At 41.6% G+C, this 27,544-nt stretch overlaps 1 protein-coding gene across 21 annotated transcripts in view; it reads left to right on the forward strand.

Annotated features, from left to right (window-relative positions):
* Window positions 1-27,544, forward strand: part of NRXN1 (neurexin 1) — a 1,139,759-nt gene that overhangs the window by 617,487 nt on the left and 494,728 nt on the right. For all 21 annotated transcript variants that reach the window (XM_083175246.1, XM_083175248.1, XM_083175250.1 and 18 more), the window contains one exon: window positions 15,467-15,640. In XM_083175246.1, coding sequence (XP_083031372.1) covers window positions 15,467-15,640 — 174 coding nt within the window. The remainder of the gene's footprint in view (window positions 1-15,466; window positions 15,641-27,544) is intronic.

A 27,544-nucleotide genomic window follows, 5' to 3' on the forward strand; every position in this document is an offset into this window, starting at 1 on the left:
ACACGCATATCGGGAATACACACTGCCCAATTACTTATTATTATTGTTTTCATTTATTTATGTGGCGCCACAAGGGTTCTGCAGCGCCTGACCATACACAGATAAGCAAAAATTAAAACAAACAAGAATATAATGATTTACAGGACAGATATTTGGCTGATATGTGTGCTAAATTAAGCGTTATGCCGTGTGATATGGTGGATCGGACTGATATAAGGCTCAGTGTGTACCCCTATTTAGTCATTCAGTCCCTTCCATAGTGGAGCTTACAATCTATATTCTGTATGACATGTATGTACACATGCACATATACATTATACATTAGCAGAGGTGTAAATCATCCCAGTCACCCAGGGGCAAGTTGAAGATTGGTGCCCCCCCTTCAAACAAAAAAAAAAGTAATAACATTTGGGGTGAGATGTACTAAGCCGTGAAAAATGATTGCCAGCCAATCAGCTCCCAACTGCTATTATTAAACACAACTTTACATGGTAGTAAGGAGCTGATTGGCTGGCAGTTTATCACTCTCCCTTTTATCAAATTTATCTTAGTACATCTGACTCGAGCTCTTTAGTTTGGAATAAGAAACCTTGTACAGCGTTTTTCCTGCCCTCTTTTCATTTCTTCCTCCATGCGGGGTGACGCTGTACAGCGGGAGATCGGTATAATATAGGCTGCATACACTGTGTTTCGATTCAGTTGGCCGGCATGCTTTCTAATCTGAACTGTAGTTGTTCTAGCAGCACATAATGTTCTGGACTTTACATCTAATGAGATGCATTTAATTTCTGCATTTGCTCATGCTCTCAGCGCACGTATTGACTGTTAATAACAACAGATTAAGCACCCATGTGTCTCCAGCAGGACACACACATTCACAAGGCCATACTTTATGCTGGCGATGAATAGACTTTTGTTTGGCAGTCCTGTCTAGTTGGGAGTCGGGATGTTTTTCCCATTGAACGGAACCTTTTGTAGATCTGCTTGTGGTGACTAGTGCCATGCTATTTAAAGCAAAGTCCTGGTATATAATGAAACTGCGTCGGAGAAAATCAAGTCAATTCTTCCAGGCGGCAGGTGTCCGTTTTGGGGCGTTTAACATTGCCTATACAGATTTATGCAGTGCTTTGTACTTTGCATTCAAAGGTATTTTTCTGTATGTCACTCTCAGACTTTGTATGTACCTTTCTGTAGTGTGCTGCTGGTGTTTATGGGGATTATTCATGGCCGTATATATACAGATGGAGCAGCTATCATTTGAGCTGCTCCTGGTGATTCTATCACAAATCGCCATCGGCCGACAGAAGGAGGCGCGCACATGAGCCACTCGCGTGCTCCGTTCTGTTGGATCCCTCCGCCTGTCTCCCCCGCTCCCTGCCCCTACGCTGCAGCCTGCCCCCTCTCCCTGCCTGTCTCCCGGAAGCGGAGAGGGGCAGGGAATCCGCTGATCGCCGATCCAGGCCATTTTTGTAACGGGGACGCGCAAGCTTCTGAGATGCTAGTCAGTCAGTTCGACGCCCGCCAGCCTGCACCGGCACATACAATGTGGCTGACGGCGACTCCATCTGTAGTTATAGGTTATGCTGATGTCTTTGCATCTAAGCGATCATCGATAGTCACATATGCCTCACTGCCGCAATGCACACCAGCTGCGATTAAATTGTGATTGCGATCACACTCAGTGGCAGTTCAGGAAGGGCTGCAGCACAGTTCAAAATTCAAATAGGGGAGCCACACCAACTGCCAGTGAGTCAGTTTGGAATGGCAGTTGGCAGCAGTGGGTGTGGCTCCTCTGTTTGAATTTTGAACTGTGCAGCAGCCCCAACTCTGGTGCCGCCACTGCTCACAATGAGGATTCATTCGCAAGTGATGGACAGGAAGCAGCTGTTTTGTGCGAGATAAAGGGGTCTTCTGGCAAAATTGTGGGTGTGTAGAGACTGTACATTTGCAAGGGACTGATGTTTGGCGTAGGCGCAGGCGCAGCCACATTTCTGTGCATGTGCGTATGCCGGGTGCGTGCGACCATTGCGAACAGACTGCTCACCGGGTGCACACACCAAACATTGCAGGAGGGGGGGCGTGGGGTGGCGGGAGTTCCCGTGAAAACTGTGGGCTTTCCCATGGCAATTGCCCAGTGACATGGGCGCCGAGGGCGGGCAGCTGACATTACCGAATGTCAGCTGCCCACCCACTTCCTTCTGAACGCCCACGCAGCAGCCTTGCGGATCAACCAGAATAAGGACCATTGTGTGAAATCACAACTACTGTCTGCATTGATTCTTTTTCCATCTCACGCTTTACTGTACCATCGGTCTGTTTAGAACCGGTCTCCTATAGATAGAATACTAAAAGCTTTATGAAAACCGGACTGAGAACTGTTTTGGATGTAACCTAAGTATAGAACACAACGCCATTAGGATCTTATAAGGCCTGCATTATTAATGTCACCAAGCAATAACACTGGAAGGGCCAGCAAACAAAGCCCGATAATTATCTCTCAAGAAACAAAACAAAATAGAGGTAGGTAAGAGGAAATATGTTGTAAGCTCTATGGGGAAAGAATAATTAATACTAAAGAATAAAACATCAGCTCTTAACTGTCACCTTTTTTAAAACAGTTTTTTTTTTAAGCCTGGGGAAGTTATAATGCACCAGCCAATCAGCTTCTACCTGTCAAGTTACAAGCTGGATTTGAAAAATGGCCGTTGGGATCACCATCTATAGCCATTGTTGGTGTTTTCTGGTTGATGGCTTTCCCGTGCGTTGCTATTTAAGGGAGGCATTAGTGTTATAAGTACCACCGCTGTTGATCACCATTGCCATCTCAGGATAGTGATAGGCAGGGAAAATGTTTTTTTTTTTTTTTTTTCTTATTAACGTAAAGCTGTTTTTTCTTGCACAATATATATATATATATATATATATATATATATATATATATATATATATATATATATACACTTAACATCGGCACTCACCTTTCCTAGTTTTGGGGTGCCCTATGGCTTGTGACCACATTGTATATACAGACATTGTAGGGGCTCTGCACACACTAAATTAACTGATAATAAATAGTGGAGATTTGGTTCATGAATTGATCAATGCATTTAAGCCTGCAGCCCCCTTCACAGGACCCCACTGTTCTGCAGGTCCTAACACTATCGCTGAAAATAGCTACAATACACATAGCTATCCCATCAATGTTTGATTCCAGGCATGCTATCTGGTCTGAAGCTCACAGCACACTTTGCTTTTATAGTTGAGCAGCTACCAACACACCTGTCACTAATCTCTAGGGAAATGGTTAACATAAGCTATGGAATCTTAGTTAAAACATGGTGCATGAGAGAATGTGACCACAATAAGACTAATTTGAAAAATTAATCTAATAAACAATATATACACTTAACATCGGCACTCACCTTTCCTAGTTTTGTGGTGCCCTATGGCTTGTGACCACATTGTTTAAACAGACATTGTAGGGGCTCTGCATATATTATATATATATATATATATATATATATATATATATATTTTATTGAATCTACACCTGGAAGTCCAAGCCCAGGGCCCGTATTTGTCTTATGCTCTTGTATTGTGCAAGGATATGGGAATCCTCAAGGGATTTTGTTTGTTTCTCTCTACGTCTGCTCTCTTTCATATGTTCTGTCCTTCGTAGAATCCAGCTGAGCCTACAGCGATGTTATACAAATCCTTTCCCGCTAGACTATATTGTATACCAAATACACTTTAGAAGGACAGCCTCGCCTCAAAATGACAGATATCGCTTTCATAGTAACAGAAGAAAATGACCTACAAAAAAAGATACCCCAAAAATTTCCCTTAAAATGCATTTTGTTTTAAACGAATTGTCCTTCTATAATATAGACCTAGTGGAGCTTTCTGAACGTGCTGGCCCTGAGATGCTTTACGGCGTTAGCCTTCGATAGAAATAACCTATTGATTTTAACAGAAAAGTCAATAATGTTTTTGAGTTAGTGGCCCTAAAATCAGAATGAATATTATGATTGAATTAAATGCGTTTTCCACTTCAAAGGATCCCAGCGCTAACTCCTTTCCCTTCCCAACAACAGTATTTTTAGTTGGGGGTCCCAGAATGTGCTATTACATGTAACCTGCTGGAGGGACTCGGGGCCCGCTCCCCCATCCCTCCTTGCAAGGAGCTAGGCAATGGGGAGTGAGATGACAGGCTGCTGTCGCAGCACAGCCTCTCTCTCCAGCTCAGCACATGCTGCTCAGTTCCGTGTGCTGAGCTGGGAAGAGAGAGCTGCAGCAGCCTGTCATCTATCTCCCTACCACCCCGGGTGTGGCCATGTGCCTCCTGGAGGTCTCACCCCCATCTAGTGGCTGCACCCCATTATTTTGCCAGGGCCCATCCGACATGTTGGCGCCCCGCGTGTGTCAGTGATGTGTGAGGAGCAATCTGTGCTAAACTACATCGCTCAGCATGGGGCTGAAGTCACCCCATGTGTATTGACCTTTAAACAGGGGCTAGTTAGAGTGAAAAACACCTTATCATTCTGGTAAATGTCTCATGCGTGAATAAAGCAGGTCTCACCTGCCAACATGAAGGAGTTTTTAGAAGCCATTGATTATAAACGTTAAAATTAAATGCTGCTAACAGGAAGGGGAAAAAAACATGGATTTAGATGTTCTGTGTTGGACATAAGTCCGAAAACATAAGAAGGAGCTTGAAATTGTGATTTTCCAAGTTAATTACCATACAAAAAGATCCATTCCTAAGTTAATAATGTGCCTTCAAACTAATGGTAAATCAATACGGGCACAAGAGTTTAGAAAAAGTAGCTGAGCACTTCCTCATGGAACAATCACTTTTTAAGTGGAATAACACGTAACTTTCCGACACAGCAGAACTGTGAAAGGCTAGGGGAGACTGGAGCTGTGCCAGTCAAAGTCTGTCAGTTCTGTGGCAAAGTCAATGAAAAATAACTTCCGTAAGTGTAGCGACGGAAATGAAACAGCAGTGAGCAAAACATGGGGAACGAAAAGAAAAGTGACTTTAGCGACGAACAGGACAGAGGCAATCGAGAAACTGTGAGACTGTGGGGGAGATGTGTCAAATCTACTAAAATGGAGATAACATGTGTGCCTTAATGGTTGCCATGGGCAACGTCTCTAACTATTTACTATGGATTTTGATAAATCTTCCCGAGACAGAAGGAAAGCGTATTATGTTACAGGAGCTTTGTGTAGTCTCTTGTGTGGTCATTGGTCACGGTTGCTTATGTCGAAGAGATTTAGCGAACCAAGTTATTTTACTTGTTAAGTTCTACAAATAAGGCTGTACAGCTAATTGGGTTTTGCGTATTTTTGCACTGTGTATGCTGAACATCTAAATATGCACAAGGGCATATTATGGGCGGTGTACAGACGTATAGGGTCTAATTAAGGTTGGATCATATTTGCTAATCTGCTGGCAGCGACTTAGCATATGTGATCCTAAGGAATACAAATGCAGGAGGAGGAACATACCATCCTGCCAGCATTCGCGCAGTTCTAGAAGAACATCAAGACCATCAGCTGCGATGTTCACCTACAAGACTGAGTAAGTCTGACCTTTGTGAGGTCTTCGCCTTGTCCCACCTGTCGCTGACCAGCAAGCCCCCCATCCAAGCCTCCTCGCCAGTGCCCAACCAGCTGCCACTGACCCCCCCCCCCCCCCCCCCAACCGCCGGTGCCTGCCCACCCATTGCTGACCCATCCGTCTACCCCACCGGTGCCCACCAGCCGTTGACCTCCTGCCGGTGCTCCCCCTCGGGCTGCCCTGCATTCCCGGGTTTTCTTTTTCAGTGGAAAAGGGTTCAACCTGTGAAAAACCTAGGAAATAGGGCAGTGGAATCGCGGGCTATGGATGGGATCCACCAACATCCTGGTTCAAAACTCCAGGTGTGTGCCTGTGATTTTGGTGGGACAACATTATTAGAAAAATAATTAGACATACTGTAATCCTTTTTTTTTATTACAGTAGCATAGACAAATAAATACACGACCAACATTAAAAAATAGCTGTGTTACTGCCATCCATCACTAAAACCTTCGGCAATTAAAAACTCATTTTTTTAGAAAGTTGTTACAAAACATCTTCATCCATTCGCCTCTTCTGACACCACGTCTCTTTTAGGTATGTTTGAGGACCATTAACAGTATGTGTGTGGAGCGAGAAGTGTTGTTTATCTAATAATTCTGGTTTCCAGCTGTGTTTTGTGTCGCTGTACACAGATAATAAAGCCGCATTGTTTATTATCATGGACCTTGAGATCATTTTCCAAGTGTAAGGATAACCAATCTCTCCATCAGGCTCAGCGAATGAAGGTCATCTGTGAGCTTCCCCTAAATAGGCATGCAGGATTTATTCAGACTCTGACTGCTCAAGCATATAATAAAGTTTTGGTGATTTCAAACCTGCTGCTTCAGCTGATGCTCGTCTAGTGAGATGTCTCTGTACAGCCGTATACGCCGACATCCCTTCAACCTTTACAAAATTGTTACTTTTTTGCATAGCCTTCTTAGGGGGAAATATATAAAAATTTGAAGAGGTACTGTATCGTCAACCAATCAGCTTCTAGCTGCTATATCACAGGCTGTTTTGCAAAACTACAGGATTTCTATCTGCATTTTCGAAAACAGCCTCTAATTTGTCGAATCTGCGTCCGTTTTCACTGATCTATGGTCTTTCAGACCGTCAAAACGTTTCCGAGAGTCGGATCTGACCGTCTGAAAATTTAGATTGGATATAAATTTGACGTGTTCTTGGCGAAAAAAGTGATTATATTTCCAACTGTCAGAAAGATTGGCACAGATTAAACACCCTCCTAAAGGTGCCCACAGACGCATCAATTATTGAATGCGTTTTGTACTTTTTAAGCACAAATTGCATCTTATGTACAATTATTGGATGGTGTTTATGTTCCCTGGAGCCCGATATTGTATGTCTAAAAAAGTACGTGCTGCACATACTTTTTAGACTACATCTGAAATTTAACATTACAAACATGGGTTCATCACATGCATCCAAGTGCACATCTCATAGCAAGCTGGAAGAAAAATTGTATCGAACCATTGTACAGTCAAAAACGCATAGCACAGTACAATTGTAGCGTCTGTGGGCACCTTAACTCTCTCCAAAGTTTGATACAAATCAAACTCATACACTAGAACAATTTTGCACGCTTTCCTCCGACTTCGATGTTTCGGGGAGATATATTGGTTGAAAAGTGTCAAATAGTTTGTGTTTTCCATCTGCTCTGATCCGATGTGCAGTCCTGTGAGTGTCGAATAGGAGCCCCTAGTTTGGTCGTACTGAACCAGTGATTTATCGTAATTAGATGGAAAAAGGAGTGCTTTTTGTGCATGCGATACATCCAATGATTGCCGTTTACAGACCCTCTAGCCCCCTAATCCAGCCCATCAGATATATCTCATGGTACAATTGTATACCATAACATTAGAAACCCTCCAACCGTTCTGAATTTGCCAGTACAGTACCGTTTTTTAACAGTCTGTACCGGTAAATATAGATTGTACCGAAAGTACAGCTTTTTCCCCATTGCGGCGCATAATTTTTCTCCTAGCTCCCCAGGCTCCGCTCCGTGTCAGCTGCTTGGGCCGGCTCTCCCCCTCACCCATTCCCAAGAGTGCATATCAGTTGGTCCCGTGCGTCTTGACGTCACGCGCCAGGACCGCGCACCCTGCGCACTCAGGGGAAAGCACAAAGTCTCAGCCCTCAGTCTCCGCATGTGCAGACACTTGTGGGCGCAAAGGGCTGAGGGCTGAGTGGGGTGCGGTGGCCAGCCCTGGCGCATGTGATAGAGGGATCATCTTCGAATCGGAGCCTGCTGCCTGCCGGAACTTCACAGCACATCAGACTCAATCAGACTTAAGCACTGTAGTACAGTGTAGTACAGTGCAGCAAGTAGGTGGCTGGGCTCAGGCTGCACTTTAAATAAAAAATCATGTGACATGTTCACCTGCTGCAGCTCATGTCACATGGTGGCTTGGTGGGCTGCTGGAATATTAAATATACTTATTTAATATGCCAGGCAGCCCACCAATCCACCATGTGACATGAGCTGCAGCAGGTGCTGGGCCGTGGGGCAGGGTGCCTGGGGACTTTATCCAAGGCCACATCCACTTTTCCAATGACCACGCCCCTTCCTAAATGTGTACCGATTTCTGCCCTTCAAATGTTGGAGGGTATACCATAAGACATATCTCATGTGGTTTATCTCGGCTTGATCAATCGCATGAGATATATCATATGGAAAAATGACACCAAAGTACAAAATCGGATGGAATCACTCCTGGGAAGGTTCGGGGGGGAGTACAATGGATATCACGTCCGAATTCAGGGTCAGACATAGCGTTGTAGTGTACGGGGCCCTTTTATTGTCATTGTTTTTTTATTAGATCATCCAAATGTCCCCGAATATCATAAAAAAAGATTTAGACCAAGATTTATTATTTCATACTTGAGTTTTAAATGTGAATGTCTTCAAACCATGGGGGTGATTCTGGTCCTCTAAACGTCGCCCAGCGATGCACAAAAGCATTTCGGGGTGGTAACCTGCTGTTTTCTGCTTGTGTCCTAAAAAATGCTGGCATATCTAAGCATATTAAAGGAGGGTCTGTTACAACAGCGCCGGCTCAATCCGCCTGTTTCGGTCACAGATTAGTGGACAGGTCACAGCGACTGTGCATGCATTCATGTACAGTGTGCAAAAAAACCTTTTGATGGTCCCGGAATTGCATATGGATTTGCTAGTTGATGCAATTAACTCGCAGATTTACACAGGGTGGGTTTTCTTTCTGTCTGGGGCGGTGGCTATCTACTTTCAGTTATCTGCAACTTTGCAGATTAACGATCAAGTCTGAATTACAGATGGAGCCGCTGTCATTCAGGCAGGGGATGGCGAAAGATTCGCCAGCCGCTATCCCACGCCAGCCGCCGGAAGGGGGCACGCGCGCGCATGAGGTGCGCGTCCGTCCCCTTACAACGAAGCTCCCTGCCGGTCCTCACCGTGACGCCGACGATCCCCGCCACCTGATCCCATGTCCCTGCTCCCCCCTTAACCCTGCCCGTCTCCGCCAAAGAGTCAGAAGGAGCGTCGGCGCATCCCAGTCAGATGGAGCGCCGGCGCGCCAGCGGGAGCTAAGCAAGAGGCACTCCATCTGTAGGCACTATGTTCTGAAGTCTTTCAGAATAAGGCTACTGCAATTCTGGAATTCTTTTTAAACTATCAGCATCCAATTCCCTAACACTTAGATTTTCATTAATGAATCAGAGCTCAGTGTGTACATTAGAAAACAGAGAAACAAATATATAAAATAGATGCATATTTCTACACCCCCCCCCCCCCCCAAACCTGACAAATTATCCCTGCCTGACTCAGTGTTCCTGTTGGGTCTTGGAGGCTTAGGGCGGTGGGTGGCATGGAGAACAAGCTGCCATGCCGCATTGCCAGCAAGTTGGGTACAAATAATTTTAATTTAGAAGAGTTCTTGTTGGATTGAGAGGGACATTACTGCCCCTGCGTCTTGCTGAGATTTATGTGTTTATTTTATGCAGAGTTTGATGGCATTGGGTACTCACTGTCTCACACATTCACTAAGAGACTAGTTAAAAAACTCAGAAACATAGAACAAAAAACATTTTTCTTGTCTTTGATAAACAAGTCTGTGGAGACAGCTTCCAACACCCAGGACGCCACATAGTCTGTTCCTACCAAGGAAGCAAGGAACAAGATGACAGTTTGGCACAATATGTGTCCAAGATGAGTTTCAGTGGAGGATTTCCAGCTCTGTCTTCATCAACTCCCAATATTCTTGTTTTTTTTATTTAATTGAATGCTTTAAAATACATAGGATTATTATTATTATTATTAGTATTATTATTTTTTTTTAATTATTATTAATAATAATAATCTTTGTTTATCCGTTTCTGCGCCAGACACTGCGCTGAGGGTGGAGTAGCATACATTTATCCATACCCTGATTTCGGGTTTATGCTTTGCAAAGCTCGTACAATGAGTTTAACAAGCCATGTTGCCACATAAACAGTTAAGTGTCCATCTAATTGTTCACCCCGCCAAGTGACTTATACTGTACACAACAGGTTGTCACTGAAAGTAACATTTCTACAAAAAAATTAAGGAGGTAAAAAAAACAAAGTGGAATTACTGTAGGGTTCAGTAACAGGTTCTTCTCAGTTCAGTTCTAGTTTCCAGTACATTACCCTTATACCTACCTCCTTCAACGCCCATCAGCCAAACCAGTAAAACCAATGACAGGTGAAGTGAATAACATTAATTATCTAATTAAAATGGCACCTGTCATTGGGTAGGATCAGGAGCATCCCCAGAGATGCTGGCTGTCCTCGGAGACTTGGCTGTCTGCAGCGGTGGCTCTTTATCTGTGATAGAGGTCGAGTGCTGCAGAAGAACCAAACTTCAGTGTCACCCCTTTCTGAGGGTGACATCTTGGTGCAGGCCACTCCCCCTATCTGCCAAGTGATGCCACTGGGTTGAATTTTTGCCAGCAAAACAATCTTGTTGATGTGTTGCAAGCCGGAAAATAGGCATGACTAAGGATCTGAGCAACTTTGGCCAAATTCTGATGTATAGATGACTGGGTCAGTGCATCCCCACAAGTCTTGTGGGGTTTTCTGAATATGCAATGGTTAGTACATACCAAAAGTGGTCCAAGGAAGGACAATCAGTGAATGATGACAAAGTCATGGATGATCAAGACTTGCCCCTCTGCTGCAATCCCACAGAGTCAGGACCTGGTGCGATCATGTCCAAAAAGGAGGAAGGACCTCAGGAGGGATGGGCAGGGCTTTATATGAAGGTGGTGTGGACCCCTACTTCCATTAGTTTGGGGCAGGGCTCAGCCACCTGTTAGTTGCCAGGGAAATCTATTCCGCTAGTGGGACACTGCGTCCCGTGGATGGGACAGCTGGACAGTGACTAGTTATCGGGGCTGTCCCTCTCTAATCAGGAGAGTTGGGTGGGATTCTGTAGCACAAATTACTAAATAAATGTAATGCTGGCTACAATATAGAAACTTAGACAGCAATGTTTCCAGCGCAGTCACCACAACTTAATATTATTGATCTTCAAACAAAGAGATACTATTCATGTACCTCTTTCTTGGCCCCGCCTCCATTTGTTTTTGTATTGTATTTATACTTTTTGTATGTACTATTTTAGTCTCTGGTATAATATCTATTAACTTTAATTAGTGCTGCGAATGTCAGGTTTATAGCGATAAGTACTGTTAACTTTCCTAGAACCCTGATAATGATTATTTTTATCCTTGGCATTTTTCGAATCACAAGATTTCTGTCTGACCCCTTGTATGATTATTGTATGTGTGTTAACCCTTTTGCAGTCCAATTGTCCAGTAGCATTTTTTGCAATTCATAGAGGCTGGTTTAAATGTTCAAATTAATTGTAATTTTTTTTTATTTATTTTTTATTCAAAAACGGTCTACATTGAATGTTGAACGATCAATGTTCTTATTGTAAAGTGGCTCGCCATTGGATCTGCTACTCGCGCTAGGGCTGTTGAGTCTGACTAGACGTTGGACTTGAAAGGGTTAAGAATGTTATCACTAGCGCCTTACTAAAAGGAGACTCAACCTTTCACCGCTGATGTTTCTGCAGGACAGAATACATTTGTCACATCAAAATGTCACAGCGTTCTTAGCGACATTGATCTTCCTTGACCTCTGACCTTTCTGACAGGTGCCCATTTGCTGTCATTTTTTCCGCCTTTTTTTTCTTTTCACTTAGCCCAAGATTTTCTTACATTCTATAAGATTATAATAATCTTGGTAGCGATGAGGAAAAAAGTATATCTCATTATACTGTATTATAAAAGGTTATCAGTATATTATTTAGAGTCGTACTACTGCAAATTATATATAAAATATTGTTTTTAAAATTGAGACTTCAACTTTGCTTAATTAATAATAATGTGATTTATCTTTTGTTGGCTTTAGCCAAGTCTTCAACTGATATAGATCAAACGTCCTTTCATTACTTTAAATATACTAGAAAAATTTCATTGCAAGCAGCATTTTCAAATAGTTTTTTTTCCATCTTAAACAGGAAGTCAAGTACATCTTTAGCATGAATATGAACATGGGTCACAAAGACATCCTGTGGGGATGCAGTCAAAATCCCAATGGTCAAAATCCCGACGGTCAAAATACCGACAACCATTGACCGACGGTCAAAATCCCGACATGGTCAAAATCCAGACAAGGTGAAAATACCGACATATAGAATGTAGACAGGTGAAAAAGTCAACATGACTTTCGGTTGACAGGTCGCGAGGTCGACATGGGTTTTTTCACTGTTTTTTGACCCAACATGTGCCGACAGGCGGTATTTCATGCCCTACCATCCACTAGGGCGTGGTGGGAGAATAAAATAGTGTGCCGAGAGCAGCGAGGCACCGTGCCCGAAGCATTGCGAATGATGCGAGGTGCTGCGGTTGACTTCCAACTGTATCCATGTCGACTGTGTCGACTTTCGGGTAAAAAAACTGTGAAAAAAAACATTTCGACCTCGCGACCTGTCGACCGAAAGTCATGTTGACTTTTTCACCTGTTTACATTCTATAAGTCGCTATTTTCACCTTGTCGGGATTTTAAATGTCGGTATTTTCACCTTGTCTGTATTTTGACCCTGTCAGGATTTTAAATATCTGTATTTTGACCCTGTCAGGATTTTAAATATCTGTATTTTGACCATGTCGGGATTTTGACCGTCTGCCAATAGCTGTCGGTATTTTTACCATCGGGATTTCCTACCGAATCCATCCTGTGGGCCCTGATGCTAATGAATGAGAGTGGCCGATTCGGTCCCTTCAGACAAACCTGTGTAATTTATACCCACCCTGATTTCCTGATTCAGACCAGGTCGGGCAGATCCGACTTTGCTCCATTGGCCGATGGTGTGGGTCTGCGCAGTGTAATACTCCCCTTGGTGTTCGGTAGGGAAGGGGGTAGGCAGGGGGCTGGAGCAGAGGAACACCGAGGAGCGTCCCCGTAAAAATTCTGGGCGTTCCCCTTCCGAAACAAAGCATGTGGATATCTGCTCGGGGCGGGAGGCTGATGTCACATGGCGTTTCCTCCTGCCCAAAATATGGACATTTCCGTCCAAAAAATAAAGGTCAATTTAGACTGACGTTTACATTCAGTCATGCGTGGGGATATGTAAGCCTACAGATCCCCTTGCAGGCAAGTTCAGAGATTTGTGCACGGAGGGTGGGGGAGGCGTTCGGTCAGCTCTTGGGGGGACTTGTTCGCTAGGGTGGCTAGAGAACAGTTCTGAATCAGGCCCTAAGTCTGTTCTGTTGGCTTCCAGACAATTAGTCTGCTACACGGACTCTAGGGTTCTCAATTTGTCATGTAATAGTAGGGGGAAGGAGGGGGTGGATGTTACAGTGAAAATAGAGCTCTAAGAAATTTTTTAAAGCCTTGCTATGCACTTGCTGTGACTGTGGTTGCCATGGTAGCCACATTATACTGTGGAAAATCTGCAGCTTTATCAATCATGGCAGTCTTAAGTAATATTCCAATGAAAAATGCTCAAAACCTTGCTGCTTCTTATATACTGCCACAGTACTTTAAGTTTTTAAAGAAAATACGCCTCAGATTACTTCTACGGTATTTTTACCAGTCCTTTCTTTTTCCCAAACAGGAAAACAAGAAAAGTGCATGGGGATATATCAATAAAAGATAATACTAAATGAGGATGGCGCAAGGGGAAGGTTAGGTCATAATAGGTTAGAGGTGTGGATTATTAGGTCTACAGTCAATACCATGACCACTATTGGTCAACAAGCAATGGTTCGAAACATGAGAAAGGTCAACATGGTTTAGGCCGACCTTGACACAAGGTCGACACAAGCGAAAAAGGTCGACATGAAAATGGTCAACATGGGAAAAGTTCAATACAAGCGTTTCACTTTTTTTAGTGTCTATTTCGACATCTGCCGACGTGTTAGCATACTGCTGCATTTGCTATATTTCGGGCACACTATTATAATCTTCCTCGATGACAAGTTAGATCTTTACGTAAGAACAAGTTGGTTTTAAAAAATCATGAATAACTCATATCGACTTTTTTCATGTGTCGACCTATTGCCTGTCAACCAATAGTGATCAACCTATTGACTGTCAACCTAGACATTGTCAATCTATCAACCAGGACCAATAATTTACCATTCCTAAACTTTAACCTTTAATCTTACAAAAGATGCAGACAGACTTCACCAGACGGTTCTACTAGCAAGCCTTGTACTTAAGGCAAGGAGAATGAAAGTGCGGCAGCCCCAATTCAGATTACTGCTAAGGGCCTGCTTCAGTATACAGGTGTGGTATATTTCCCCTACAGTCGGGATTTCAACGCTGCGGCCATGGTGGCGAGCTGCGCTCGATACCTATTTTATTCTCCCTCTATGGGGGTCATGGACAGTCGGGATTCCGACGTCGGAGTAATGACAGTCGGAATCCCAACTGTCGGGGAGCCATCCGGCACCCCAGTATACAGGGTATACGGGGTATGTCTTTGTATGCAGTGGCTGTGTGACAATATTTAGTTGCTAATGGGAGGCATCTTGTGTCAATAGACACCTTCTGATGGCTTCTCTGATCTGCTTGAGCATTCAAAAATGCAGCACTGCATCATCTGATTGAACCCGCATTCAAAGATGCAACAGGTGCCTTTGACATGCCCAGAAAATGGGACTGTCAATACCTTGATTTTTCTGCAATGTATCTTGGTGCCACCATGAAATGCCCTCAGCACGTGCCACCATGAAATGCCCTCAGCACATCAGTAATGGTCTATTTTTTGGGGGGGGGAGGGGGGGTTGGTGGTGGACAAGGTTAAACTGAGTTCCACCACCTAAAATGATAGGTGGAACTAGAGTCACCTCCACCATGGCCCTGCACAGTGATTTCAACAGAAAAACACTACTCACATCAATAGATGATGCAGTCACATCCCAATATCCCCTTACTCGGGTCCCAGTGGTTCCGTGGTTCTCCTCCACCTGCGGCCCGCCCCACAAATTACGCCACCTCTCCTGGAACCACTTTAAACCATGGATTACAGCACCACAATATCATACATACATTTGTCATTGTGTGGCCATTATTGGCAACATTTTTAGTATAGATACGGCATTTGCAAGTTCTGAATTTCATTAGTTTTATGCAAATATCCTTGTGAACAGCAAAAAAAAACTGTATGTCTAGCACCAATGTATTATTTAGACTACGTTTAGTTCTGATTTTCAGTATACTGTACCTTTAAAGAATTTTGGTATGTTTTAACAGTTTTAAGCTGGTTGACTTTGATGTTACAGATGTTGTGTTGACGTTACAAATGTTTTGTTTCTTTTCTGCAAGGTGACCTATTCATAGGAGGTGTTTCCAAAGAAATGTACAAAGCTTTGCCAAAGCTTGTGCACGCCAAGGAAGGATTCCAAGGCTGTCTGGCTTCAGTTGATTTAAATGGACGTCTTCCAGACTTGATCTCAGATGCTCTTTTGTGTAATGGACAAATAGAAAGAGGATGTGAAGGTAATAATACTGTATATGCACATAGTAATAATTATGGTTCCATCAACATCATACAGTCATCTGCCTTATTTATGTTTATGATAATTCAGGCCATTCTCTTTCCTCTCATGGGATATACATATTGTTAATTGTATACATATAGTACTAATAAATGCTGTGTCAAATGTTTTTTTTTTTCAGTAATCTCTACATTTGTAAATAGTTATTTTACTATTTTTCTCCCACACGCTTTAATTTCTGAGTATAGTGTAAAAATATATATCACAGTATTCATTTGTTGCCAAAATGTTCTTCCAGTTTGCCAGTAGTACCTACTATATAGTAAATGTATTTTCTAAATTTTTTTTAGAAGAACAGAAATTTATATCATTTTAACAATATACTGTAGTTTGAATTTTTCTTTCTTGGTGTGAATATCATGTCAATGTTCATTCATTTTGATTTTGTTGTAATTGTTTATTTTCTTTATTATCATTTTGCATTCCATATGATTTGTTTCTTTTATTTTGTGTTTTTTTGTATGATTCATTTCAATTTTTGTTCTTTTTTGTGCTTTTTACATTTATGTAAAAATAAATTTTGTGTTTCATGTGTCTGAGATGTTTATTCATACCATCCATACAAACTTTTCTCACCAATGCACACAATTCAACCTTAATGTGCAGTATTAGTAATACAATGGAGGTCATTTACTAAATATAGAGGAAAATAATTGACTAATACAGTAACTCACACTTTTAATTATGTTGATCCAAACCAATTTCGTCCCAAACACACAACATCAGTTTCAGCCCACACTATGCAAAAATGAACCTAGTTTTTTCGCTAAATATTTATCCATTATACTTTGACTGCTAGGTTGGAAAAGTTGCACTTCAAATGTATTAGTTACCACAGCCTTCCAAAGGGTTCAGGGACATGCCCACCAGTTTTTATAAAGACAACAACCATACAATGATCAATTTTAAATATAGTTGGGATGCTTCAAACGCTTACTGTACTTTTATAATGGAAGCAAGACTTATATGGATCCATGGTCGGGGCAATTTAATAAAAATTCACAAAAGTGTCACATGTCATAGACAAGATATTCTCACGCTCATGATTTATTTAAGCCATAAAACAGAGTTTTAGGACAAAATCTGAAACATTTATTTAATTAAATTAAATGGGGTTGGTATTAAGTAAGATAGTGCAATTGTTGTTTTTTTTTTTGGGGGGGGGGGGGGCTTCTTTGCACATCCAAACACATTTTTGATCTGTAGAACCCTCTTCTTAAAGAAGTAGAGATGGTATAAACTTTAATGTCTTTAGGTAGAAAACTGAGGTATTCTGGTGGGTGATTTGTGGTGAACATAGTAAATGACTGTAACCCTTAGAAAGAAGAGTTTAAATAAAATTTATTATCTCCAGATTTAGCAAACATGTACATTTTTCATAAATTTTGTATTATAAATTTTTATTATTATACAGGCAAAAAGCAGTTCGATGTTGCCTTTAAGACACAAACTGATGATTTAAATCCTGCTAAAAAAAAACAGCATTTTTGACAAATCAGAGTCTAATAAATTTACCTTAAAATATTAATTAATTAATAAATAATGAATAAATAAATAAATGCATCTATATAATTATTTTTACAGTATTTTTGATACAAGATACAGTACTATATACAGTACTACGTACATATCAGGGTATATTATATTTAAAGTAAAAAAAATAAAAATCATTAAAACCACTACAAAAAATGGAGTTTATATTTATGTACATTTAACTTTGTACAAAATAACATTTCAAGGTTAACTTACAGAATAAATAAATATATTTCGTAATGCAACACAACTTTGAAAACGCAAACAATTTCCAATAAAAGCATTCCATTTTCTGCATTTTCTAATTATTATTTATTTATAGCATTAGTTTAAAACTGAATATTATTGATCGTTGTTGGAAAGATTTGATCATTTATCCGATGCTACATAAACAAAATATAAAACTCACATTCAGAAAACAAGTAATTGATTTAGAAATATTTAGCTGTTAGCCATTTTGAGAATGACATAATCATGTAAACTATGGATCTATACATTGGATGCAAAATAGACATAAATGCAAGGTTAAACTATATATTCACTAGTTCCAATTGATAGTAATTTAGATTTCTAATTCCAAGTACTCACTGTCATTAGGAAGACTGATTACACAGAGTCAATAAGAAGCCTTGCTATCCATTTATTCATATTAGGAAGGATGATTACTCATTGGCAATAAAACAGACAGTAACTCACTGGCATTAAGAAGGTTTGCTACCCACTGGTACTAGGATCTCTAGTTACTCACTGGCCTTCGGAGGACTATTTACCCACTGCCATTAGAAATGCTTGCTATTCATTGATACTATAGAGTCTGGTTACTCAGTGGCATAAGGAAGGCTGGTTATCCCTGGGAAAGAGAAAGTTAGGGTACTTGTGTATTATCACGGCGCCCCCGATTTCCATCGTATGGCATTGAACGATGAAAAATTGCGTCGCATCACATGCGATATGATCGCATGCGATGCGACGCGATTTCACCCGATTTTTAATTGTACAGGCACCCAGATGCCTTAGTACCATGTTAAATGCCCCCCAGACCCGATTTTTAATTGTATACCCACCCTTATGGGTCATGAGTATGTGAAATGCCCCCACATTGTTAACGCCCCCCCACTATCAACGCCAACCCGAAGTGTGCGAGCGGCGGTATGTGTCCTCCGACCTTTTCATACCCCCACTATCCATGTCGGCGTGGAGTTAATTTTATAAAGTGTGGCGAGCACAGCGAGCCACCAAGCCCAAAGCGTGGCGAGCGCAGCGAGCCCAGCGAGGGGACGCGTATACCTGTGAAGTAATGCGCGTCCGCTCGCCACGCTTCGGGCTCGGTAGCTCGCTGCACTCACCACACTTTATAAAGTCAACTCCACGCCGACGTGGATAGTGTGGGTATGAAAAGGTCGGAGGACGCGTACCGCTACGCTCACCACGCTTCGGGTTGCCATTGATAGTGGGGGGGCCGTTAACAATGTGGGGGCATTTTACATATTTATTACCCATCAGGGTGGGTATACCATTAAAAATCAGGTCTGGGGGTGCCTTTTAACATGGGACTCAATGGCAAATTGCGTCGCATCGCATGCCATTATAATGGCATGCGATGTGACCCGATTTTAAAATTGTATACTCAGCCCGGAAAAAAGGCTGAAATCCGGTCCATCGCATGCCATTGCATACATTAATTAGTGGTATGCGATGCGATGGGCGCCATGATAATACACAAGTACCAAAGTAAGTTATCCCCTGGAATATGGAGGGCCTGCTACCCACTGCAAAAGGAAGGCTAATTTCCCATTGGAATTAGAAAGCACTGATATACACTAGCATTAGGAAGCATTGATACACAATGGAATTAAGAAGCATTGATACACACTGGCATCAGACAGGCTTATTTCTCACTGGGATTAGGACGCATTGGTACGTACTAGCATTAGAAAGCATTGGTACACACTGGAATTAGGAAGCATTGATACACACTGGCATCAGACAGGCTTATTTCCCACTGGGATTAGGACGCATTGGTACGTACTAGCATTAGAAAGCATTGGTACACACTGGAATTAGGAAGCATTGATACACACTGGCATCAGACAGGCTTATTTCCCACTGGGATTAGGAAGCATTGATGCACACCTTAGGAAGGCTAGTTGCACACTGGAATTAGAAAAAAATGGTTAGCCAATGGCATTAGGAGGCTTTGCTACACACTGTAAATAGAAAGGCTTGCTAACTACTTAAATTAGGAAGGCCAGGCCAATGTCATTAGGAAGGCTGGTTACCCACTGGCTTTATGACGCTGGTTACCCTCTGACACCAGAAAGGCTGGTTTCCCACTGGCATTTGGAATCGATGCTACACATTGTCATTAGGAAGGCTTGCTATCTACTGGAATAAAGTAAGCTAATACACACTGGCATTAGAAAGGCTGGTATACAATAGAACATTAGCACATGTAAGGCAGATAAAGGATGCAGATGAGGGCCTTTTGCACAGCATGGATATGTAACTTAACTACAGTACATTACCATTGGAATACAATAGAAAACAGCTAGTGCAGTGAGATCAAATGTGCCATCCTCGCTCTCAGGATCACAGCGAGGAGCTGAATTTCTAACTTCATCTAAATTAAAATGTAATCTGTAAAGACCATCATCTATCGCAGCCACTCGCAGCCACCAGAGAAGGTATACTTTAATTTGTTAAAAAAAAAAAATTTGAGTGTCAAGAGTTGAAAAATGTGGTCATTGTTTTTGTAAAATGGAATTTATTAGTAAGTAAGAATGACATTTTCTAATGGCTGCTATATCATTTTCCAGTTGTGAGATTGTTACATAAATGTTCTAGGGATCATTTATTTATTTATTTATTTTAAATAATCAGTGTAAATAGTATAAAATAATTTTGCTAGATATTTATCCAATTGAGAATTTATGACTCGGAGATTAAAAAGTGAATGCGTGTTCAAGTGGACCTTAGCAAATAAAAAAGAGTGTATCACAACTTTTTTTTTTCCCAAAGAGGGTTATTTAGGATATCACAAAGTTCTGATAATGTTAAGTTATTTTAATCACGTTAAGTCTTGTAAAGTACAGCTTAGCAATGCTGTTTCAGAATGTAACAGCTATTACGGTGGATTATCAGACCTCCGGAGAATTAGTAACAGCGATGCACTGTCTACACAGAGACTTGAACATAACTCCAATGCACTGTGTTTGCCTTCATTAGTCAGATTACATTGGTTGGATGTATCAATTCACATATTAATTCAAGCAAGAGAACCTCTGAAGCTGAAACATCTGCGTAGTCCATCCTTAGCCCAGCTAAAGTCTATTTTCCTAAAAGAGGGTTCCTTATTTGCATATTAGTCCCAATACAGTTATTGAAACTCTTTGCTTACTTTCAGTAAGACATCTGTATATTCTAAAACAGTAAACAGCCTTAGTCAACATTCATAGTCATTTTAACAAAATAATTCTGTCGTTTTTGTCACATTTCATTTTGAAAAATCCTGAAGTATTTATTATAGTATGTAAATTGGACAGAGATCACATATTATATCCACCAACAGGGATTTCCCAGGATAAATATATATTTACTTTGCTGTAATCGAAAATTCACATCATCGATAAAATACAAATTAATGAGCGCAATGAGCAGCTTGAAGATTTATCCTCCACTGACATTTAATATATTATATACTCTTCACTGTGGTTGACGACGTGTGGGATGCATCTGAGTTACATGGTTCGATGGCCAATATTACTAATCAATATGATTAAATAACAGACAGAAAATGAAAACTCTACCCTTCGGTTGATTTACCATTGATTGTTTGTGTTCCTTTAACCATAGCACAGCCAGAACATTTGGTTGTAATGTTGGTCCAACTTTTCACTCCAGTGTAGATTAGAGAAAGGTGAAAACACTGCCGACTTGTACGACGACTCACATTAATTGGATTTTGTGCTAGATTAGAACCCCAGTAGCCAATTTTCTTCAACCTGCAAACTCCATTTGCTAAGTTCAGTAATGAGTTTTCCGTGGATCAAATACGGACTGCTCCGTATTTTGATTGAATTCCATCAAACTTCTCTTCTTTCTTTTCAATGTTTCCCCTGACTTCACTCATGATACTGATCTCTATCGCTACCTTTATTTTTCTTGTTTGTTTTTTTTCCCCCCATGTTCTTTAATTCCGTTGAGTTATCCCTATCATTTAATTGGATTCTTTTAAATCTTTCCACAAGGTCTTTAAATTTCAACTGGCTGAACTAACTTGTGTCTCGACTTCACTGGTTTCCAGCCCCGCTGAAATACATAATCTAATTAACGACAATCAAATCTATTGTTAAGGATTTGTCTTCGAGGTGTTTAATCTAGCAGCTTGCAATAAAAGATGACAATACTGGCTAAATGTTTTAAGACGGCAGCAAATATCATTACAACAACTTGTAGAATAATAGCGTGACTTACATCAGGCATAAAATGACTGGAAAAGAATATTACTCACCATGTGGAATAGATAAAATAAAATTAGAATGAAATCCCCAATAAAACATGCTGTATAAAATGCATTACGCTTTAGACGGCGATATGTTTTAGCAGTATTGTATATCTGTTCTATGTTTTTTTTGTTGTTTCTTTTTTTATTCGGTAAGTTTTGTATCTTAAAAGATCTCAACGCAGAAAGAAGATGCATTACGTATAAATCTTTTTTTTATTATTATTATTATTGTAACTGTAGGCTAAGATAAAAAAAAAATAATAAAGTTAATCCTTCACATGACCCTAAATCTATAGATTTTCTACCTGAGTGGATTCTTATTGCCCCTACTGATCTCTACCTATGAGACAAAAATAAACCAGCATGTGGTTCTTATTTCCGAATATAAAATGATCAAATGTGTGTGCAGGGAGAATCTTAAGCCCTTGTGTCCCTGTCACAAAGATATTTTCTTAGAAAGACCAGCCAAAATCTGTCTACAGCCAGTTGCAGTTTTGAATTACTGGGGTTCACCCGTCAAATGTCCTGTTCAGAAGCCAAATTAAGAATATATACCAGTGTTTCACAAAGGAATAGAATAATACTGTATTTTGTAAAGCATATTATCATGCCTGGTACCATAGCACCTACTTTTACAGCACATAATGGACATTATAAATGCCCAATATTACATTCTATTATTTACCAGCTGGTAATAATAAAAGTTTATTTAGTGGCGTTCAGTAATCAATAAAGGCGTTGTATTTTCTTTTATAATGAACAATGTAAGTACATTTACTGTATTCAGTAATATAAAAAGTTTAAATAAAGGTTGAGGAAACAATAAAATCAAGCTATACCATGTATTTATTAATATATATATATATATATATATATATATATATATATACTTAGTTATAACTTATACACATTTGTCATACTGTACATATTGCCTATGACAACAAAGACAGAGAGATAGATAGACAGATTATATGATCACACAGATAATGTAGATAGATAAATAGATAGAGGGTTTAAAGTGTGTGTGTGCGTGTGTGTATGTGGTGGGGGGGCAGGATGTGGGTGGAACTGAGTTACACCACATGCAATGGTAGGGGTAACTCAGTTCTCCTCCACCACGGCCATGCACAGTAATTTCAACAGAAAAGCCCGTTCAAATAGGAATGCCACTCCAACTGCCAGTGAGTCCTGTCCAGTGATGTTTGGCAGCGTTTGGTGTGGCAGTTAATGTAACTCCCCTATTTAAATGTTGAACTGCACTGCAGCCTCACTTCTGGATCTGCCACTGGTCACATGACCACCAGGGCCTTGATGATGCTGCTGGAGCCGCTACAGCCATAGGAAGCATGTACCGCAAGCAGGTACCTTATGTATAAATATATATATATATATATATAAATTTGCAGGGAGCATCCTTGAGATGCATTTGGGCCTGATTCAGACACGCACTAAGCAGCATTACTTCGCTGCTTAGCGAGCGAGTAAATGCCACCCGCCGGTGGGAGTTAACGACAGCCCCCATTCGTCAACAGAATGCCTGTGGTTTCATGCGATGCTTACACGTCCATTTGCATGCGGCACTATAGGTGACAAATCATTCGATGGTCTTCGATTATCAAGTGATTTTTTTACCCATCCAGAAATAAATGTCAATGTAGACTGATTTTTACTTGACTCAGACGTGGCCGAATTTGGTGCAGGCGCTGACATCATGTAATATCAACCATTGGTCCCGTGCAGGGCTCAACACGCCTACTGTAGATTCTCATGGGGACGCCCAGCATTTTTCTGGGTGCACCCACCATTTTTGCCTTCCCTCCCCTATATGGAAAGCCCCCTGCCACCCGCTGTGTGATACTCGCTGAAGGCACACAGTGAGTCTGCACATGTGTATTGATGGCCATACGCATGCGCAGATCCGCAAAAACGGTCCCCAGACCGAACATGCTAAATAGTGCGTAAACCTGAATCACCCCCTTGGTACCAACCTCCTGTTAACCCTGACGAGGCGGTGTGTCCAGGACAGGGAAATTCACAGACAGACATACAGACAAGATTCTGATTCTGAATATTGGCATCGGGGAGGGTTAGGGTTAGTCTGCAGGCACAGGGAGAGGATGGCGATTATGGTTAGGCTGCAGGAGGGCACAGCTAGGGTTATGCTTACAGTTAGGGTTAAAATACTGTAATCTTTAATATGTCATGATGCTGATCGCCGGGTTTTTGATACCATCCCATTTTTACATAGGCAAGGTTCAGTGAGCACAAGCAAATACATCCCATAATCTAAAATAATGCTTTTTTGGCGTTTGCAATGCCGTCAAATGCTTCAAACCGATGAAACAACATCTTGGGACGCTTTAACCTCTGCATATGATCAAATACATGCATTCTTACATGAGCAATGTAACATGTACAGGTATTGGTTAAGTAAAATACTGTAGGTACAGACATAGAATTAGCGCTCTTGATGACCTACTGTATCATTATCGCTAATGGACAGGGTCACCTTAAAAGAAAAACTGGCAGCAGCCCCGAGCCTCACAATTCTCGGGGCCTTTGAGCAGAAATAAGCGGTAGTCATACAATTTGAATGGCTAGGCAGCATTCTCCACCTACCTCCTTGCCTGCAGCGGCTGTCAGCATGCTGATTGGTTTATGGCAGGAGCAATCCAACAATAAGGGTGCTGACAGCCATTAACTATGTAGATGCATGTGGAGAGATGGTGCATGACTGCAGGAGGTGCTTGTTATGGTTTTTTAATTGGTTTCTGTGGAATGGGTGTGTAGGGACCCAGTGCGATGCTTTGCCCAGGGCAATGCTGTTAAAACGGCCCTGCTGATGTGCCTATTACACATGCGGGAATGTTTGTTCAGCCATAGTTGCCTCCCCTCCTGCATTCTGCAGGAGACTCCCTGAAATAGCAGCAATCTCCCTCTCTCCCTCATTAGTCTAGCATTCTCCCTCATGTCACCTAGCCCACATTACGTTGTTACATCATAGTTGCCTCCCCTCCTGCATTCTGCAGGAGACTCCCTGAAATAGCTGCAATCTCCCTCTCTTCTACATTTGGATATAAGTCATTTTAAAAGATTCCTCTCAGACGTAGCAGTGCACACCCATGCTTCTAGGTGCCACGTTCACAATCTCTTTTTTAAAACTTTCCATATATGGAACAAGACACACCCTTTAGGAGGAGCATGACACCCCCCTCCAATGGGGCGCTGTGCAAAATTCTACTACCAACTATAATCTCCCTGAAACTAGTTTTCAAAAGTAGGCAAGTATGGTTTCAGCATGTGTAATATGAAACTCATTTCCTTATTTGGGGCCAACCAAAATTCAGGGCACTTCATAGACAGACAGACAGACAGATAGATAGATAGATAGATAGATAGATAGATAGATAGATAGATAGATAGATAGATAAACTGCAAATTAATGCAATCTGAATTTAATGCACAGGTGAGGTAAAGTAATGACTCCATTTATAAGGCAGGAGGTGATCAGAAAAGAAATGCCTAAAATGTACAACATGTTCCATATAGTATCTCAGCACATGGAATTTTTATTCACGTCCAACAAGGACATCTGACAAATGATCAGTGTTCTTACACTGTTCATTCCATTAGCATGTGCGCTGGAAGCCGGGATGAAGAAAAGCTTTTTAATCATATAAAATCTGTTATTTCCTTCTGCCATTTCTTCCTAATGGTTATAATTTAGCTGGCCTAACTTTTTACTTCAAGTAATTATGCCAATGAGGCATTATTATTTAAAATGCTAGGCCTCCAAAAATCATAAACACCAAACTGCATAGAGAGATCTCGTAAAGGCAGATGTTCTGCATTAAAGCCGCCGTTTTCTAATAGTTCTTTCCGAGGGAACCTATTTTTTATGCTCTTTCAGCACTACAGCGGCATGATGAGCGCCAGACGGAACTGCCTCTGAGATTCCTTTTGACTGATATTTTGATTCTAAGCACAACCTTGAAATATTAAACCCAATAATTAGTAGAATTAAAGCCATGATCATCTACATTTGCTATCCGTGCACATGGGGTAACGTTTTTCATTATGACAGAAATGCAAGTTCTCTTGTGCGAGGATATTAATATTCCTCAGAAACCGCATCTTAGAAAGGTTTATACTGTCTTGCAGAAAACATGACATGTGCTTAGTACACTGGCTTTGTTAAGTAAGCACAGAATGCCGAATGGTTCCTCACACAAACATGGCAACCCTGTGGGAGGATCTCCTCTCCTCCAACTAATCAATCTGAAAATGAGAAACACTATTTACATCATGGCTCATAAATAATATTTAACAACATTGTTTGCAATCCAGCGGCAGCGCAGGTACACTGTCTGTGCATGCTGGGATTTAGGTTACCATACATGGTTAATGCTTGAATGTGCTGCGGTTCTGGTGCCTGTACATGCGGTGGTACTTATTACCACCTTTATGCTGATGATACCCTAATCTATCTCTCCTCCCCCGACTTATCCCCATCACTCCTGTCCAAGGTCTCCGAATGCCTCACGGCCATCTCAGCCTGGATGACCCAACGCTTCCTGAAACTAAACATGGCTAAAACTGAACTTCTAATCTTCCATCCCCTGAACATCCCCTCTTCTCCCACTATCTCCATCAGCATTGGTGAAACCGAGATCACGTCCACCGACCAAACGCGCTGCCTCGGTGTCATCATTGACTCCTCCCTCTCTTTCACCCCCCACATTCGTGCTCTCTCACAGTCTTGCCGCTTTCACCTACGCAACATCTCACGCATCAGACCATTCCTCTCCACTGACGCGACCAAAATTCTCATTCACTCTCTTGTCATCTCCCGCCTTGACTACTGCAACATCCTTCTCTCTGGGCTACCTCTCACCCGCCTCGCACCTCTCCAATCCATTCTTAACGCTGCTGCTAGGCTCATCTTCCTCTCCCGCCGCTCTACCTCCGCCTCCCCCCTCTGTTTATCTCTTCACTGGCTCCCCATTCCTTTCCGAGTTCTCTTTAAACTCCTCACCACCACCTACAAGGCTCTCTCCTCCTCCACAGCTCCCTACCTCTCTTCACTGATCTCTATCCACACTCCCTCCCGTCCTCTTCGCTCCATCGCTGACCGCCGACTGACCTCTCACCTAATCACCTCCTCCCACTCCCGTGTCCAAGATTTCTCTCGCGCTGCCCCCCTGCACTGGAACAACCTCCCGCCACCCATCAGGCTATCTGATTCCCTTACCTCCTTCAAGCGCTCCCTCAAAACCCACTTTTTTCGACTAGCCTATCCCTCCTCCTAACCTCTTTTGATCCTCCTATCCTGCCTCCGTTCCCCTCCGTTCCTACTTATCCTATTGTATTTCGTTCGTCCACCCACCTATTTTTAGTATGTTAACTCTTATGAGCAGGGCCCTCCTTCCTCACGTACTCACCCTACCTCATTACCTCACCTGTGCTCCTGTCCTGTTCTTCCCTTCCTCTACTTCATCTTCAGTCTCCTTGACAATTTTGACACCTACTTCTGAACTGATGCTGATTTTAGTTCTACCAGCTATACCCCTATTTATACTGTATCTTTCAACACACCCTGTACGTTACCTTGTAATTTTTTTTTTTTTTGTTTGCTATGTACGGCGCTGCGGAAACTTTGCGGCGCCTTATAAATAAACGTACTACTACTACTAGTGCCTGTATAAGCTGTAGTTCTGTTACCTGTATATACTGTGCTACTAGTGCCTGCACATGCTGTGGTTCTGGTGCCTGTAATTGCTGTGATTCTGATTCAGAATATTGGCATCG

The sequence above is a fragment of the Crinia signifera genome, chromosome 3 (genome assembly GCF_055691185.1).
Source record: "Crinia signifera chromosome 3, ASM5569118v1, whole genome shotgun sequence".
NCBI classification, from domain to species: domain Eukaryota; kingdom Metazoa; phylum Chordata; class Amphibia; order Anura; family Myobatrachidae; genus Crinia; species Crinia signifera.